Below are 18,834 nucleotides of genomic sequence, written 5' to 3'. Positions count from 1 at the left end.
CATAAAAAATATTAGAGGAAAAATATACGTTTGCTGTTTTCAAGATGGACGGCTAAATTTATAACTGCAGGATCTGGCCAGACAAGCCAGACAACTTCATTGGAGCTGATGTACCGATCAATTTGGTATCATTCCGTCGTTGTCATTTTATCGAGAGGTATTCACATCGGTATTCTAAATTTGAAACACAGCCATATTACTTCATTTATTCACGGACTTGCAATTGTTTTAATTACTTTTCATCGACATGCAGAACTCAACATTAATATGACTATTGAATGTTTCGCTCATCTGAGGCGAATATGGTACTACCCACCGATTGTGAATGTCAATGTCTACGTTGTTGATATTTGTGAATATATTGGATAATCCGTTTTGCGATCGTGTCGTTGGAGAAATCTTTGAAAAACGCTTTGTATATTTTGCATCTACCATGCAACGCGGTAAAAGTTTAGCAGGCCCGAAAGTAATTTTAAATTCTTAAACATCTAATAAAAATTATTACTCGATGTTGTTTACATACTCTAGGGACATAGTCCATAGTCCGTAGTCCTTCATTCATAATTTTTGTTTTAAAAGCGCGTTTGTTTCACTCGGAAATTCACTACCCTTTCCGCACGTAGCACGAAACGCGAAGCTCAATGACGTCTATGTCGAATTGCGTTTCAAGATTGCTACATTTACACAGCCCGATTGGACTTGAGTCGAAAGGATGATAGAAAATAATATTGCGATCGATTCGGGTATTTCAGACGGATCTCAGAATACGAATGAGTCGTTGATCAGTAAACGGATCTGGAATTCTCGAGGAAATTACACTATCGATTTTCTCAGGGCGTATTTTATCGACTAACCAAACTAAGAATGTGCATATATTTTCTATTTGCCATTTTGGACGGAATACGTGTGATGTTGTCTAGAAGGTTCAATCGTGATGGCAATAGCAAAGACTTTTTCGGCGTTGCGCATGGTAGTGTCTCGTAAGTGAATGTATTCTCCCTCACGTCGCGTTAGGAGGTTTAGAAACGTTAGTACCATTGAAGAAGATGATGTGTGTGACCGATGAACTCCAGATTATTGTTTGTTCTTCGAATCATAATTTCTCGAGTCGCTGTGCAGTCGTCTACCATGATCCCAGCAATGTCTTCAACAACATGCGCATTGGATCTACAAACGTGTTCTCCAGCTATTTTATCAGAATTGATGATTGGATGTGGAATCCGAGCATGTATGATATGAAGAATTCGAATAATTCATTGTGCGTATTTAAAAAGGCTTCCAGTTCGCAGACGATGCACCTGGTCTCAGCCGAATTGAGGTTACTGGTGCATGTGTGAATGAAAGTTCGATGAAGCGGATGTAGCGCCATCTGCCATTGACCAAATTAAATAAATTTGTTCAATTTGGAAAACGAAGGCAATTTGGTATAAACATTATTTGGATATGATGACATATGATAATTGGTATTCTAGCGGTATCTTATATAGTTTACGACCTATTCTGATGACTACCAAGTTGTTTGAGCATAATTTCATAAAAATCTGTGAAGCCGTTTCGAAGGAGTTCGATCACGAACATCGTGACACGAGATTTATATATATACAGCCATTCCATGTCAAACCTATTTTTTTTCATTTTATTTAATCGCATAAGCTTTGCGAAGCCGCTAATTAATGTCAAACCTATATAGTGGTTCTCAGATTTTCATGGGAAGTGGAAATTCCGTTCTTTGTTGCAAACCATTAGACCCGTATTTTTTCATTTTTTGTTAGGGTGACCATTTTAGGGTGGTCCAAAAATTCAAAATTTTACACTTTTTTCAAAAAATGACTTTTTTCAAAAATTCATAGCTTTTGAACTACTACACCGATGCGAAAAAATATTTTTTTCTGGACCACCCTCAAATGGAAATGGTCACCCTAACAAAAAAAAAGAAAAATACGGGTCTCATAATTTGCGATAAAGAACAAAACTACCACTTTTGACGAAAATCTGAGAACCACTATATCGGTTTGACATGGAATGGCTGTATATTTATATATATATATATAGATTTTTAGTTAGGAGAAATATAATCAACTGAAAAATTAATTTATTTCGACATCCTCTGTGACCATATACGCGTATTCTAGAGCTCGCCATTCATCACACATTCAAGGCGTGTTTTTGACATAAGAAATCTCAACTAATAAATACTAATAAAACATATCTACACTATAGACTGAAGAAGAACTAAACCAATCACGGAATATTGACTAAATATTCTCAATTCAAAGTAAAACTTACATAATCACAACAGACGTGTTTCACGTTACGGTGTAAGCAACCGTACAAATACACGCATATACGGAAATGCCTGCGGAGAAGGCACAAATTTGCATCGATCATCGATCTCAAAAACGGAAGTAATTCGCACACGGTAGTTTCATCACGAATTTTCGAAGGTCTTCGAAAAAATTTGCATCTTTCAAACTGGTGTTCTTGAACTCCACTTGATAATCATACAAAATTAGCGAAATGAAGCTGTATCGTGTATGTGCGATTCTTTCTTCCTCAAAGCATCATCGCCGCGCGATGGTTAGATCCTTATCCTTATTGGGAAATATGAATCAATGGCCGATCCGACCGACCGTTGCCGCTTCTGGTTCCTCTGGAAAACCGGTTCGGCGATTTAAATTTATATTTTTTGCACAAATCGTCTGCGAATTCGAAAGTGAACCCATCCCGGTCCGGTTCGGCAGTTAATGCAAGCAGCTGAACACTGACGTCAACGACTTTGTCTGGTAGAGGTATGTTATGGTTAAAACCACTGTGTTGCGATGGTTTCAACCTTTGAGCCGGAATATGTTAAAATATGCTGTTAAATATAATTTAAGGGAAAACCTGTTATGTTGATTTGGAGAACATATTTGATTTTCTTATGTGATGAAGCTACTAGAATTCATATCAAGATGTTCTTGTATTAAATGAGGTTCACTACAGACGAACGGCGAAGCTTCTAATCTCTGCCATAATTATCACCTCAAACCGGCCTTGAACATTGATAAACTTCGATGCACACGTCAAACAACCCAACGAACGGTGTTACTTTAACACCTCTGACGACGAATTACTTTTAGCGAGAACACAATCCACAGTTGTGTTGAACCTTTCCGCTCGACTTATGTCATCAAAAGTGCCATGGGGAGAAGGGATGTAAATTGATTCGAGCATTCGCTGGCAACCGACCACGGTCAAGGCCGACACAATTGTTGATACTACTTACCCGCAAAATATTTCACTCCAATGAATCCGCACACGGGCATCAGCGTGTGGTGATACAGGTGGAGGAACGAAACCTGTCGCTGCCTCTTGCGTAGCACGAAAAATACCGTGTCGAGCAGTTCGACTACTTTGCAGATGTAGTAGAGCCACACGGCACCTGCCATCTGGGGAAGAGAATCAAGTCAGCTGGAAGCATTTAACGGAGTGCATTAGCTGACTCACCCTCATTCCCGTGGGACTCCTTGTGTAATCCACTGGTTGGCATTTGAAGTTGTACGTTCCGTTCCAGCCACCTTGAATACCCTGCGGGAAGAAATCGAACGTTATGCATTACGATTGATCAGTGAGAAGTATGCGAGGGTCGGAAAGTTACCTCCCAGACCAGCACCATACTGAGCACCACCTGGATCGCGTTGTATCCGATCAGTACCTTCTCCAGCTGGAATGGTTTCCGTTTGGCCATGTAGCGGGGTCCGGCGTAAAGGCAGAAGTACAGGTACGATACGAGGATCATTATCAGCGGAGTCATCGAACCGGACAGAAACCAATCCTGCGTCCGCTCATCTATCAAAGGGTGAGTAGAATTGGGAGGAAATGAGCACCTCGCATGAATTATCACAACCGTGCTTCTTGGATACATACCTTGATTCTCCACAAAAAAGTTCACTATCCGGTCGAAAAAGCCCTCGGCTTCGCCTATCTTTTCCACTTGCATTGCTCTTCCTGTTTGTGAACCTGCTAGGGATGCTATTACCACCTACTACTGGAATGGTTTCTATTTCATGTGTTTTTATCTGCAATTAAACAAATTACAAAAAAGAAAAAAGCGTGAGTTATCTAGCGGCTTTGAATCATCCTTAAGAACAAAAATCTGATAAAATAAAAAAACGTCCTCCGATCCGTTCGTTGATTTGAATAAATTGATGGATATTGGTTCGTCTTAAAAAATATAATACATTTAAATATTTTCAGCCATCTTCGTCAAATTGAAGATCGTTTGAATCAAAAACGCGAGGAAATGTAAATTCTTGCCGGTTTGCCAATGGCACGAAAGTTCATTAGCGGTTTCCTGTATACATTCTTTCGCGGTGTTTTAGAAGCAGTCTCCTATGTGTCATATGTTATGAGTTTCTTTTCAATCAGCTATTTGTAAATAAAATGATGAGAACACCTGTACAATATAGTCATTATCATCGATTCTAACGGAAGCATTAATTAAACGTCATCCCAGCAAAACTAATAAATGAATAACAAAATTGACCAAAAGTCGGTTGATGGTAGCTGAAAAAATTGTTCAAGCTAAGTATTTTTCTTTTTCATATGAATTTTTTTTTTGACTATTTTTTCCACTATTTTAAGAAATCATATGCCAAATTTAGGACAATTTTTTAATTGAAAACCCTTAACTTAAATACTACTTATATGATCGAAAGGCTATTGAGAATTCGAGAGAAAAATATTTTCGCAATCGAACTTTAATAATATAATGTTTTTTTGTTTCACTTTACTTGTCTAATTTACGAGACATGATGATCAGATTTTCTACAATTTCGAAATTTCACAAAAGTTTTATCTTTCTGGGTTTTTGTTTTCAACAAAAATAATTGAAAAAGTTATTGTATATAAAATTGTAATATTGTCAAATGTTTATCATGTTTTCTAGTGTTTACCACTGTAGAACTTATAAACACTAATAGACCTAGCGAACTTCGTCCCACCTTAATTTAGTTAAACTAAATAATCTTTAACGGCAACGTTTGTTAGTCATGAGAATAGGTCGTAAACTATATTAAATAACACTAGGATACCGATTACCGTATCTTCAATACCGATAAGGGCGACACTATGCAAAAAAAATCAATTTTGCTGATTAATTTTAAAAAATTCGTTCTGTGTATTTTTTAAAATTTGATTTCAGAAAAAAACATAGAAACCCAAATTTTCATCTTTTTAACTCCGTCCGATTTTTTTATTTCGCGATTTTTGTATTTTTGTAAACACAATATCCTAATAAAGAAAAATCCTTCAGATCACACATGCTCGGATAGCAAAATGTTAATCACGCTATTGTGATCGATCTAGATAAATTATCAGCTGGAGAACACGATTCAATAATCCGAATTGAGGGGCTCAAAATGAAAGGGACACCCATCGTGACATAATCGATTTCTGTACATCGACTCTGTCTTTTGGTCATTACTTAGCTGCAAACTCAGCTGTATATATATATATATTTTTTTTTTATCCAAAATATATATTTTTATTAATGCTCATATGGCGTCAACCTGACGGGGCCGGGAGTTCAATATTTCGACAATGATTGCCTTATAACTATGTTAGTAATATGTAACCGATTACTCGCGGTTGGCTCGAGGTTAGTATTACAAGTGTTTTCGTAATTGTGATGTTGCTGTCTCCAATGCTCTGTACCTGTGCCCGACACGGGATACTTCCTATTGGGATGCAGCTGACCATTAATCAGCAACGCCCCCTAGTCTGTACCCCATATCTAGCGTGGTGCGTCTTCTCGACTCGAGGAATCAAGGATAGAATGGTCACTAGCCGGCGCAAACACCAGCTCGTGTAGAGTTGTCATGAGCGGTACAACCTTTGGCTCTTGTTGAATACCCAGCTGTATATGACAATGTGGAATATACAGCTGGGTATTCAACAAGAGCCAAAGGTTGTACCGCTCACGTTGTACCCAGCTGTATATGACAATGTGGAATATAGGTCAGAACCTCATCTATCGGATCCTATAGCAAACTCATAGTTGAGTTATAAACTAAAATAAAATTGTAAGGGGTTGTATCTAGGACAGGACCGCATATTTTCGACGTAGAACTACACAATTATATGATGCAATCCACTTGTTTACCACTTCGAATATTATTTTAGAATGCATCGAAATTTTTGCAATAGATTATGTTCTTCGTTAGAAATAAATTTGATGAACGTCCTTTTACGTTCGTGTCTAAGACTACCATAATATGTGAACGGAAGAATTGTCAAACGATCATTGTATTTTACATTTCCCTCTGAAATTATTGCACATCTAATTTTTACGTAGTTCTCGACCCGCGAAAGCTCATTCACTCCTAGTATCTGAAATGACGAAATGACGTTTTAGGGAATCATATACCGGTCTGCACAACGACAAGCGAGTACAAAAGTACTCAACAACAAAAAATACCCCCCACTTGCATGTATTTGCAAAGCGGATTTCCACAGGTACATAGGTTTTGAAGTCTGTGTTGGGGAACCCGTAAATCGGGCCAATCAAAACTTGGCAGTTAGGGCGTTTAGATAACGCTCGACATTTTACAGTTATTCAATTGTTCATCCAATGAAAAAAACATTTGATTTATTGTGATAGACGCTAGATAGAAATATTTCCTATCAATTGATGCAAACATCTTCCAGATCTGTTAAGAAATGTTCGAGTTATAAGCATTCGAAATACGGGTAGGGTTAGCACACAAATCGGCAGAACAAATGGGAAAAAGGAAATTCTTCCAGTTTTCATGAGAAATCATGAGAATTCGTTCACAGTGAAAATAGTTATTAACGTTAACTTTATTTCATAAAAACGTGACCTGTTTTCTGATTTGGCACCCTTCTTGAAAAACGTAGTTCTACGTCAAAATGTTGATGAAGAGAAATCGATCAAGTCACTTGCAACCTTTTCGTTCTTGGCCCCTCAATTAATATTTATGAATATGAAGTTACAAGAGACGAAACAAACAAGAGAGCTCGGTAGATTTTAATTATCGAACGATGATGGTTCAACGCAACCAGGGGAAACGTCGATGTCGTGAGCCAAATCATGATCGGCATGTACGCAAGGTAGAGGGCGAACGACTGCGATTCCTACGACACAATCGACAGAAGCAGCATGAGGATGTATAAATTCAAATGCGAGAAGCTATCAAAAGCAACGCCGACACAGCTTTTGCTAGTGCCACTCTAAAACGCAATGCATTGTTAAGGAAATCGATCATGTATTTACCTCGGAAATTCCAGATCCGTCTATTGAACTACTACTACCCGTATTCTGAAATACGATCGAGTCAGAATAACTCGAACGGATCGCATTTTTCATTCGGTAATCCGTTCGACTCGTGTCCAATAAAGTTGTGATAATGTAATAATGCATGGCAATTTGACATAGACGACATTGAGCTTCGTGTTCTATTTCTGTTAAGAAACAGAAACGGAGTTTCGGATGGAATAAACACGTTTTTAAAACGATAAATATTGATGGAAATTGGATATAAATAATTTGTTATTCATATTAAAGGAATAAATTAATCGTGAACAGAATTTATTGGAGTTTTCGATACTTGCACTGCAATCAGTTCTTGTTGAACTGTTTATCATCAATTGCGAAGGGGTAATTCAAACAAAAATATCTCTGTATTGAAAGGTTCAGAATTCAAATGAATGTTGGTTCATAAGGCTATAAGCGAAAAATGTATTAGACTTCAAAAACTTTTCAAAATGAAAAAAGATCGGTTCCTTATTTCTTTCCGATATTTTTGTCCACCACATTGACACACAATGATATTCAAAAACGTGTTTGTAGAGTATTCTGAAGATAGAAAGTTTCAAAATGATGTAAATCTCATCTTCATGCGTTGATTGTTCTTGAAGTTACAACACTCAAATCACTTGAGAATTTCGACTTCACACACTGGTCCTCTATATCTTTTGTCGTGTGTGTAATCTAATGAATTTTGAAATGTACCTGGAGCCGATTGGGAGTTTTTTAATTCCCTTCATCGAGTACGACGGATGCGAGGACCTGATAAGCAATCAAAAAGCTGGCTACTACAGCTACTTTCAAATGGTTCATGAAGCTATGAAGAAAAAAAAAATCTTAATTCCGATACGTCTGTTCATAAAAAATATTTACGTTGAAATCGATTACACCCATACCTCGCTATACGGCCGCTCTTTAAACGGCATTTTGCTATAACGGTCCTCTTCAATTCAGGTACGTTTTCGATGTACGGCCTAAAATGTTTCATTATAACGCCAAAAAAAAATTAAGGATTGGTTCAAAAATTAATCCTGTACAGAAGTGAAATTTTTTTTTGCGAGGCTATAACTTAAGCAACAAAAATATTAGGTATATAAACATACACATATTTCATGTAACATGAAGTTGTTTCATTTTTATTTATAGATTATTGGTTTTTATGTATGTATGTTGTATGTATTGTATGTTTTATGTTTATGTTATGGATGTATTTTTGTTTTAAATGAAATAAATTTAAATGAATTTAATTTTTTATTCAAATGAAATAAAAATGAAAAGATTAAATGCATCTTGAATGATAAATCATGTTACATATTTGACAAATTTGGAACCGATCTGATTGAATTTGTATTAGAATAATTGATTCTTTATGTGGCTTTTCGCTTGGCGGTCAAATTGTCATGGAACCGATCTAGGCCGTAACCCGAGGTATGTGTGTATATGAAAACGAAGAATTGTATTTTTGGTAGCCAACATCATATGGAGAAAGTTTGAAACAATTCGAATAGGGGCCGAATAGGGGCCGTCATTTGACACCTCTAATTACTCGGGATTTATAAACAAGGGCAATGGTGGTCATATCTACTGTCTAGGCATAAGCCAGATGCGGACCTGTTTCGCTTGCGTTCCGAATATTCCTGGGTAGTAATTCTACTATTGAACCTCTAACAAGTAGTCAATTGGTGAACCTTGGAATCCAACAAGTAGTCAATTGATGAACATAATAGGTGGATACGACATTTCTGGCCTCATCTGCATGTGTCTCCAACCCCTTGGCAATCCGTTGTTTTCCCCCTTGGTATCATTGGAATGTTACTTTCTTAAGGTGAAGATTGATGGAAACCACAAAGTGCTGCCACTGCGGTTTTTCATCCTGTCACCCCGTATTTATCGAGATACATATCTCAACAAATACAAACGTCTCGTATCTGAAATTGTTAATCCATGCATGCTGCACTGCAGCAAGCTATGAGTAACAATTTCAGGAATGAGACGTTTGAATTTGTTGAGATATTTGCCTCAAAAAATGCTAGATGACATGGTACAAACATCAGAGGCAGCCATTTGTAGTTTCCAACGACTTTGTCCTTAGAAAATAATTATTGAAAAATATTTTTTCTTTCTTATTTCATCTTTATTCAAGTAATTGATGTTTGAATTTTCAAATAATGCAAATTATATCTCAATTGATGATAAACAACATTGTATTCGGAAATGTTTCGTCACAAGTTTATTCATCTAAGCACATCTGCAGCACAGCATTACGAATCTTTCTAAGGTGCAACATATCAGCCATCTCGAAGCGTTTGTCTTCAACCCATTCGATTAACCCCTTCCCGTATTATTTAATACGGGATTCCTTGTTTATCCAAGAAATGTTCGTCATCTCCTTCTTCCTCTATGCCGTCGCAGCCTTTTTCTCTTTATTCAGTACTAGAGCGATAATTTTCGCGTCTGAGTATTGATCAACGAAAAATTTTTCCTCGGGGTATTCCGTTGTTTCAGCTGTGTCGATGTCCATCTGAGAATTGAACAATATACGCAAAGGAACGCCGTCTTCATGCGACAGTTCCAACAATCCAGCCTATATTTTCCCAAGATCGTTGAATCACTGTTTCGGAGACATCCCATTTTATTTTCATATCTTGATTTTCTTAATCCGTTACTTTAAATCAGACTCATTGGCGATTTCAAGATCTAATTTATCTCGGTATCTTGTTTTGGTAATTTGAATGACCTGTTGGTCCATGGGCTGTAGTAAATGGGTCACGTTTGGCGGTAGAAACTTTACATCTATCAAGCCGTCATCCGAAATCAGCTCATATTGAAAATGATGGGCCGTACAATTGTCAAGAAGGAGAACGGCCTTTGGTTCGAGTCTCACTCCACTGGAAAATTTTCAAATATTTGGTACGAAAGACTCGACTCGTGAAATATGTCCCGAGTCGTCCATGCATTTTTCGAAGCGGCATATCCAACAGAAATTAGAACGTTTTTGAAAGCCCTATGGGTTCTTAGTTTTCCCAATTATAAACATCGGCAATTTGTGAGTATTCGTAGCCAGTGTTGCCACACGTAGGTACATATTTTTTCGTTATTTTTGGTACAGATTCTGTACGGTACAGAGTACGGATTTTTGTCTGAAAGTACAGATTGGTACAGATTTTTGAAAAAAAAATTGTGAAATATCTTTTCATTTGAACAAAGCTACGTTAAGGTAAGGTAAATTATCTTGGTTTGTCCGATTTAGGGTGTTTTCACGCAACTGGTAAATGCAAATCGATTTTTCTTCATGGAAATCACATATAATCAATACGAGTTTGGGTTTGTTGAAAAACCCTAAGTCTATAGTTTCTAATTCTACCATAAGGCGTAGAAATTATTCAAAATTTTATGTTTTTTAACGATTTTCCTCAAAGAGAAGTTATGATCATGGTTTGTCCACCTCTGATCATGGTTTGTCCAAAAAATGATCATGGTTTGTCCGGTTTTAATAATCATTATTTTTGAATGAAAAAAATCGAATTTTCAAGTAGATGTTGCATTTCTCATTGTTTGAGTTTACTGTCATCATATTGATTCATTCATAGTTTAGGCTTTCTTCAGAATATTGCCTTCTCTGGGGCATTTTAAAAGTGTTCACCTCAACACGTTCAACACAGAGAAACTTTATTTCTGCTATGCGCGAAGGACACAATGAACAAACTGCAGCGCGCCGAGCGGTTGCCATAGGAATCATGTTGACAAAACAACATTATTGAATCGGAAAACTCTGATCAGAATTGAGTTCATCGAAATGCGTTAATTACATGGTTTAGCTATGTAAATCTGATACAAATGGTGTGCAAGCATGATGTTTATAATATTTGTAAATGTTATATTCCAGAAAAGGTCTGAATACGTGCCAAATAATCATCTGGTGATTGATTGCAAGTTAGCTCGAATGAAGGGCGCATTGACACCAATAGAAGGTGGATTTTTTAATCCTTTAAAAATATGAATCCGTAAAAATATACTATAAAACTATTGTAAATCTCGAAAGAGACAATTTTATTTTGTTTTAAAACATTCGAACACCTGATTTGACACAGGCGCGCTGAATTAGAACATTCAGAAGAGTGGACAAACCATGATCATATTTTCGACTGGACAAACCAAAGTCATTTACCTTACATGATTACTTTTACGCCGCAGTATCGCTTGATGCGGCAGCTCGAAACTTTTAATAAATGATAGTATGCAATCTAGATTCAGAAAACTATGTATAAGCATCATCAAACACACGAATGAAATGTGAGTGTGATATTTGTAATAAATAAATGAGTATTTTTTATGCAAATAAAATGGATTTTTCTCTACAACGAATATGTTCGATGGTACAGATTTTTGGAAGAAAAAGTACAGATGAGAAACACTGGTGCAGGTTAAAATGTGGCAACACTGCTCGTAGCAGTTGCGCATGACATAAAGGTTATTCCATATTTTTAAACGGTTTTATTCAGCTTGCTCTGTAATTTGTATGTTTGTAACATGTTTGTCTGTAGCGCTTTACCACATTAATAGGAATTTGAACCCCTTCCTGTTGACCGATTGATCTGAAATTTGGAACACACCTTTATCACTGCAGTGATTATAAAACTGCGTATTTCATAATTTTAAAAATCCAAGATGGCGGCCGCTACGAAATGGCGGATTATATATTTTCTCAAAACAAACCCCCTCAAAATGGGTATCAAGTGAAAGGCCTTGATCAAGACTATTTACGGAAAATTCTATTCCTAGATGGCCGCTGTAACAAAATAGCCAATTACTTTTTTACACGGTTTCATTCATCTTGACCTGTTTGTAAAGGGTGTGTCACATCAAATTGCAACACGGAAAAAACGCTGTAGAAATTCGCCCAGTAGACCGATCTTTTTGAAAATTTTAGACAGTAAAATAAAAACTATTAAACAACTTTTGGCATTTTCTTTTTATTCATACTTCGAGCCCAAGCCCGTATGCTCGCACCTTTCTCTTTACCCCGTTCATAAGGTCCAGGTTGTATTTTTTTTTTTAACAGAAATCCATTTTCTCTTGAAGTCCGCCTCCGATTTGACAACTTTTGGGTTCTTCCGGAGGGCCTGCTTCATAATCGCCCAATATTTCTCTATTGGGCGAAGCTCCGGCGCGTTGGGCGGGTTCATCTCCTTTGGCACGAAGGTGACCCCGTTGGCTTCGTACCACTCCAACACGTCCTTTGAATAGTGGCACGAAGCGAGATCCGGCCAGAAGATGGTCGGGCCCTCGTGCTGCTTCAATAGTGGTAGTAAGCGCTTCTGTAGGCACTCCTTAAGGTAAACCTGCCCGTTTACCGTGCCGGTCATCACGAAGGGGGCGCTCCGCTTCCCGCAAGAGCAGATCGCTTGCCACATCATGTACTTTTTGGCAAACTTGGATAGTTTCTGCTTGCGAATCTCCTCCGGAACGCTGAATTTGTCCTCTGCAGAGAAGAACAACAGGCCCGGCAGCTGACGAAAGTCCGCTTTGACGTAGGTTTCGTCGTCCATTACCAGGCAATGCGGCTTCGTCAACATTTCGGTGTACAGCTTCCGGGCTCGCGTCTTCCCCACCATATTTTGCCTTTCGTCGCGGTTAGGAGCCTTCTGAACATTGTATGTACGCAGGTCCTCCCGCTGCTTGGTCCGCTGGACGAATGAACTTGACAAATTCAGCTTATTGGCGACATCCCGGACCGAACTTCTCGGATCACGTCTAAACTGCTTAACAACGCGCTTGTGATCTTTTTCACTGACGGAGCATCCATTTTTGCCGTTCTTCACCTTCCGGTCGATGGTTAGGTTCTCGAAGTATCGTTTTAGTACTCTGCTGACCGTGGATTGGACGATTCTCAGCATCTTACCGATGTCCCGATGTGACAACTCCGAATGAGTACGCAGGAATAATTCACGACGCTCTTTTTCGTTCGACGACATTTTTCCAAATTTACGAAAAATTGACAGTGAAGCATGGCCAACGTGATCTATAAACTCTTATCTGATTATAAGCGAAAGCTGAAGATATAATTCCTAAAAATTAAATTTCTACAGCGTTTTTCCGTGATGCAATTTGATGTGACACACCCTTTATGTATGTTTGTATACCTGTAGGGTTGCCCCACATTAACTCGTTAAGCCCCGATTTTTCTTGCTGCGCTTTCCATTCAGCCTGCATGTCGAGCGTTTGCATAATATCAGTGTCGGTCCCAGTTCCCAAAGACACCTATTGTATAAATAGAAAATAGTGAGCAATTTGACTAGGCAGTAGTCATTTTTTTGTAAAACATCCGAAAACAAAACGTATGCATTTTTATTTTAATATTTTGTAACTGTCAGTCCCAGTCAGTATGCGTATGCTCAACATGTTAATAAAAATTTGATCCCGTTCCTTCAGACTTATTGATTTGAAATTTGGAACAAACCTTTATCTCTGCTGTCATTATAATACTGTGTATTGCATTATCTTGAAAAATCCAATTAGGCCTCCGGTAAAAAATGGCTGAATATTTTGACTTGGAGAACACACTACATTATGAACAACATAAATTCAAAAAGGTGTATGCATTTTTTTGTAATCACCTCAATATCGGTATAGAATGAAATGATTTGACTAATAGAAAACAGTCCAAAGAAAATTCGGTAAGAAATAAAAATTTAAAAAAAATTGAACGGTTTTATTGAAGAGAAGAATACTAATCATACTAAAAACTAGAAAATAAAAGTAAAAAACACAAAACATTCACAAAACAACACAAAATATTCGGGCGTGTTGCCAAAATCGAACGGGGACTGTATAGCGATCCTGGACAATTGTGTTCCACAAAACATCGAGCCTCACGTCGTTTTGATGACCCGATGTGGGAAGTGCTATCCCACTCACTATAGATACTAACCAGATTATTACTTGCTCAGACCCTGTAAAATTATCTTACGGGTAATAACTGCGATTTATTGGACAGCACAAAAAAGCATCTTGACCATTTTTTCGACAAGAAACAGAACAAGTTCTGGAATGATGGGTTCTCCCATCTGTAGGTAAGGTGGCGGAAGATTATGAAACTTCATCGTGGGTGAATAATTGAATAAATGTGTAACCATCTGTAAATATTATACTTTTAATTTTTTACTAAAAGCAGTAGTCAAAAGAAAAAAAGTTGATGGGTCTGGGCCTAGGGGCACGGACGGGATTTTGACACAGGACTGTGATTGTGTGTAGTAATTGCATTTGAATTAAGTTTTTTATTTTTTAAAATCTGTATTTTTTTCTCTTTTGATACATCAAAGGGAAACCCTGAAAAATATGCGTTAGTATACCCTTTCGAACATCTAAATCAGCAGCCTGTTAAATCATGTTAAATCAAAAATCATTAATTGCATTTTCTACACAACCACAACATGCCCGATATAATGGCATTCTGAACCACAATTACATAAAGTGTTAGTAGCAAGACCTACACGATAAAACGTAAATTGAGTACGAATTGATTGGGCAACAACCTGAACTTCAATCTAATAAGTTCTCTATCAACGTTGAACCTTTTGGGCCAGGCTCTCGTCAAATCTTTGGGGAGAATAGAGTGAAACCAACTAATATCACCTTCAGGATCATTCTCAGATCATCCCTTCATTGATTCTGCCGACTGACAAATGCCTATTATCGGCCAATTGTCCAGGAGAATAATCCATAATACGCATCTGACCCATTCCAGAGTGACGTGACAACGGTTTGACTCACTAAAACGGGTTTTTTCTCGTTTTCATCTATAAATCACACGATTTCCAAATGGTAAACGATTTTAAAGTGAAATTGAGAAAATTTCCTACAATAATCTTCAGTTGGAGAATATTTTGCAGTTGAATGCGCTTGTTACCAGCCCAATACTTTTGTGACGAGACAACACCTGTCTTTTTGCGGGTTCCGACTTTTGAACATTAATGTTCCGTTTCCGACTTTAGAACATCAGTTCCGTTTCAAAACATACAAATAAACTTTGTTCTAAGATTTGTCAATGAAAGATGAACGTAGATTCCTGTATACTCAGTTTTTCAAAAAAACTCGCAGGAACATGCATTTTGACGGCATGGATTTTGTGACGTGACAACGCGCTCTGTGCGAATAAACAGTCTCCACGAAGCGTTGTCACGTCACACAATCAATAAGTTGTATTAAATAAGAATTTCACCGTATTGTAGCAGCGATATACTATTTTTTATGTTTTTTTATTACTCTGAATACTGTTTACTTTCCTCTGAGATCTCCCCTTCCCCTTCCAAAAGTTCATCATATAGGGGAAGGAGGTCTTTTATGTCTCAGGAACGGTATTTTCTACGGCATTTTCAATAGTGTCAAATGAAAGGTGTCATAACGCTGACAATTTGCTCTCTTCATTATACCGTTTTAGCGCCATTTTACGTTTTCATTCCTTCAAAAACAGAGAAGAAATATATTAGACCTGTGTGCAAAATGAGTTCTTTGTTCTTTTAGATTGTGAAACATTGTGAAACAAGGCAATTTTAATTGTTTATGGTATGTTCATCAAAATAAGCTATATAAATTGAATCCACCTGTTTCCTGTAAGACACGGTATGTCTTTATTTGGGAAAAACGGGGTGGTTCTGTACCGACCTCCAGTTTTTATATATTGATTATTTAACACGTTCACTCTGGCGTTTGCCATCAATGGCTAGCACAATCCTAGTTCATCGAGTAGCGCTAACTACAAGCGGAACGCATTTGATTTTACTATCAGAAACATTACATCAAACATTATCTCCCTCTCACTTAAATCCTATCTCTCACTATCAAACATTATTCTTTTTTTTTATTCCTCTTCGCGCACCCTTGGATATATGCCAACATTACCATTCACAATCGTATTGTGGTATTCCATGTCATTCCCGGTCTTTTATATCCGTTTCTAACGAACCGGAAGTCACCATCCTCGATTTCAAAATGGCATCGGAATACGATATTCGACTTCCACTTGTAAGCCCAAATCGTATGGGTTTTTCATATTTTTTTAAGTATTCAATACTACCATCAGCAAAAAATATCTTATATTATGGAATCTACGTTCATATATTGTTTAGAAAATATAGGAGGAAGATCATTTGTATGTTTTGAAACTGTAATTAATTAATATAATCATGAATGTTCAACAGTCCCAAACAGCAAAAAGACAGGTGTTGTCACGTCACAAAAGCATTTGACTGACAACAAGCCAATCTAACTATAAAATATTCTTCAACTGATGATTCTTGTAGGAAATTTTCTTAATTTTACTATAACATCGTTTAATTTTGTGTGCTTTAATCATGAAAATGCAAAAAAAAGTGTTTGTAGTGAATCAAAATGTTGTTACGTCACACTGGAATGGATCGTATACTTTGCGTGACGTAACAACAACTTCTGGAGACAGTTGATACTCCTCTATTTGTGGATCGATCTCAACCAAATTTTGTGAGTTGTTGACCTTGTTTGCTCAGAGAAACCCAAGTATAAAAATGTTTGAACCTATGTGCATCTGGTAAACTAAAAAAATGCTCTATTTTTGTGACGTGACAACGCTTGAAAATACCTGTTTTTCAAATGCTTGCTTCTCATGAATTACAAAATGCAACGTAGGTCTACTCACGGCTCTTCAAACAAGCATTTAATCACGTATTCAATGGTATATAGATATTGAAGTTTGGTTAAGCATGTTCAGAGATATCTCAAGAAATATAAAAAAAGTGAAAACCTAAAATATTTTAAATATAATTATGTAGTTTTTTAAACTCGCCTCACTTAAAGGTTGGTGCATAAAAAATAAATTTGTTACAAAAAATTTATGATATAACTAGTGCTTATTCAAATAACGTTTTTAATTTTCTTCTAAAACTAGATTTGAAATTTGGTTCTCTCATGCATAACCTCATGGAATGGGTCATCTAATCATATTGTGAGCTAACGCCGAAATGTAGGCAAAAAGATTGCTCGTTGCGTTGTGGGAGAAAATGAGTGGCTAGTAGAATCGAAATAACATATTCATTTCCATAGTCAAATTGTTACCTTTTTAACTATATTCACTGTTCATGTCTTAGGCAAAAACAAAAAGCTGGATAAATTTCCTGTCTAATGGAATACAATAGAACATATGTCGCAATAACGATTTTGAGTAATATGCGTTTGAAAATACTGAATGAATCGTTACATTTTTCGTAGAAATCAAAGACAGTCCTATGTCAAAAAAAAAAAAATAGGAGTATCCTAGCAAAGGAGGGGCGATTCTGCGTGGAATTGCTCTGAAATAGTCTGAAATAGTATGTTGCGCCAATTTTATTTCTAAGGATAGTTAGGATGGTTGAGTACACAAAAAGTCTCCTAAGACCGTATACATATTGATCGAGCCATACTCAGAATGGAATAAGCACACAGTTCGCTCTCGGGGAAAAATTTACAGCCCCTTATTGGCATACAAATTGATTCCAGATCAATACACGGACGTCATCCGTTCATAAATATTGTCAGTAAAGTTGGTGATATAATAGTTCCTTGTTCACTGTCCCGTTTTTTGCTACTGCTCTACAGCAATTAGGGAATGATGAAACCCGGCGATGCAGTAAAACAACCCAATTGATCATTTTTATTGCCGACTTGAACACAGCACTGGAATTATGTCATCTGATAGTGGCATTTCTACACATAAACTTTAGCGCCTAGCATTGGTGCGAATTAGAGTTGGTGAACAATATTTAAGCGAATCATAAATCCAGCTATTGGCGTAAGACGTGGATAGTGCTGATGATATTAATCAATATCGCGATAACGCGCGAGAAGCGATATCCAATTAGTGCAAATTGATAGTACATATCATTGCGCAGCCACCGGATCTCTTTGTAAAGCGGAAGGATAGCAGCTAATCAATTATTCATCATCTGGATGCATTCGCACATACCTCACACTGTTCAAATATTTATCGATCGCTAAGAATCCTAGAATTTGTTTCGCTGCCGCTGTTGACTGAAACTTTCCACGTTTGTTTCGACGGCGATTGCAGCGATGAGATAGCAACTTGATGTCGGTGAAGCTTGACCACACGACGCGCGGGAGGCTTCCAAAAGCTAGCGAAGCGAAGGGAGGCTCGACCACATCATCATCTAGGCGACATCAAATTATTTCCTTCGAAGGCACGAAGGTGTTGCGATTATCCGTCAAGGTGATGGATAATTGCTTTCTCACCTTCGCATATTTTATCGAGTCCCGTATATCCCCGCCGGGGAGAGCAAAGTTTTATCTCGTCTCGTCTCAGTGTGTCGCTAACATATGCAATCAGACACTGTTTTGCCCACGGGGTGACGGAGGCGATATAACGTGACACAATTAGTGAGCTGCAATATTTCATGTTTGCTTCTAAATTTCAGTTTTCAACAATTATGCTTTCGGACATATTTTTTGCTCATGACAGAAACCCGAGAATTTGACCCTCACCGAACTTCGAAGAATTTCTT

At 37.3% G+C, this 18,834-nt stretch overlaps 2 protein-coding genes across 8 annotated transcripts in view; one reads left to right on the top strand and one right to left on the bottom strand.

The window, feature by feature from the left end:
* Positions 1–18,834, top strand: part of LOC129771594 (D-beta-hydroxybutyrate dehydrogenase, mitochondrial) — a 285,257-nt gene that overhangs the window by 36,245 nt on the left and 230,178 nt on the right. The window lies entirely within an intron of this gene.
* Positions 1–18,834, bottom strand: part of LOC129771596 (elongation of very long chain fatty acids protein 7) — a 151,909-nt gene that overhangs the window by 3,130 nt on the left and 129,945 nt on the right. For all 5 annotated transcript variants that reach the window (XM_055775394.1, XM_055775393.1, XM_055775396.1 and 2 more), the window contains 4 exons: positions 3,907–4,058; positions 3,638–3,828; positions 3,487–3,567; positions 3,266–3,428 (listed from right to left, as the gene is read on the bottom strand). In XM_055775394.1, coding sequence (XP_055631369.1) covers positions 3,266–3,428; positions 3,487–3,567; positions 3,638–3,828; positions 3,907–3,979 — 508 coding nt within the window. In that variant the 5' untranslated portion in view covers positions 3,980–4,058. The remainder of the gene's footprint in view (positions 1–3,265; positions 3,429–3,486; positions 3,568–3,637; positions 3,829–3,906; positions 4,059–18,834) is intronic.

This window comes from Toxorhynchites rutilus, chromosome 2 (assembly GCF_029784135.1).
Source record: "Toxorhynchites rutilus septentrionalis strain SRP chromosome 2, ASM2978413v1, whole genome shotgun sequence".
NCBI lineage: Eukaryota > Metazoa > Arthropoda > Insecta > Diptera > Culicidae > Toxorhynchites > Toxorhynchites rutilus.
The sequence above is the reverse complement of the archived record's forward strand: the minus strand, read 5'-3'. Positions and strand labels throughout refer to the sequence as shown.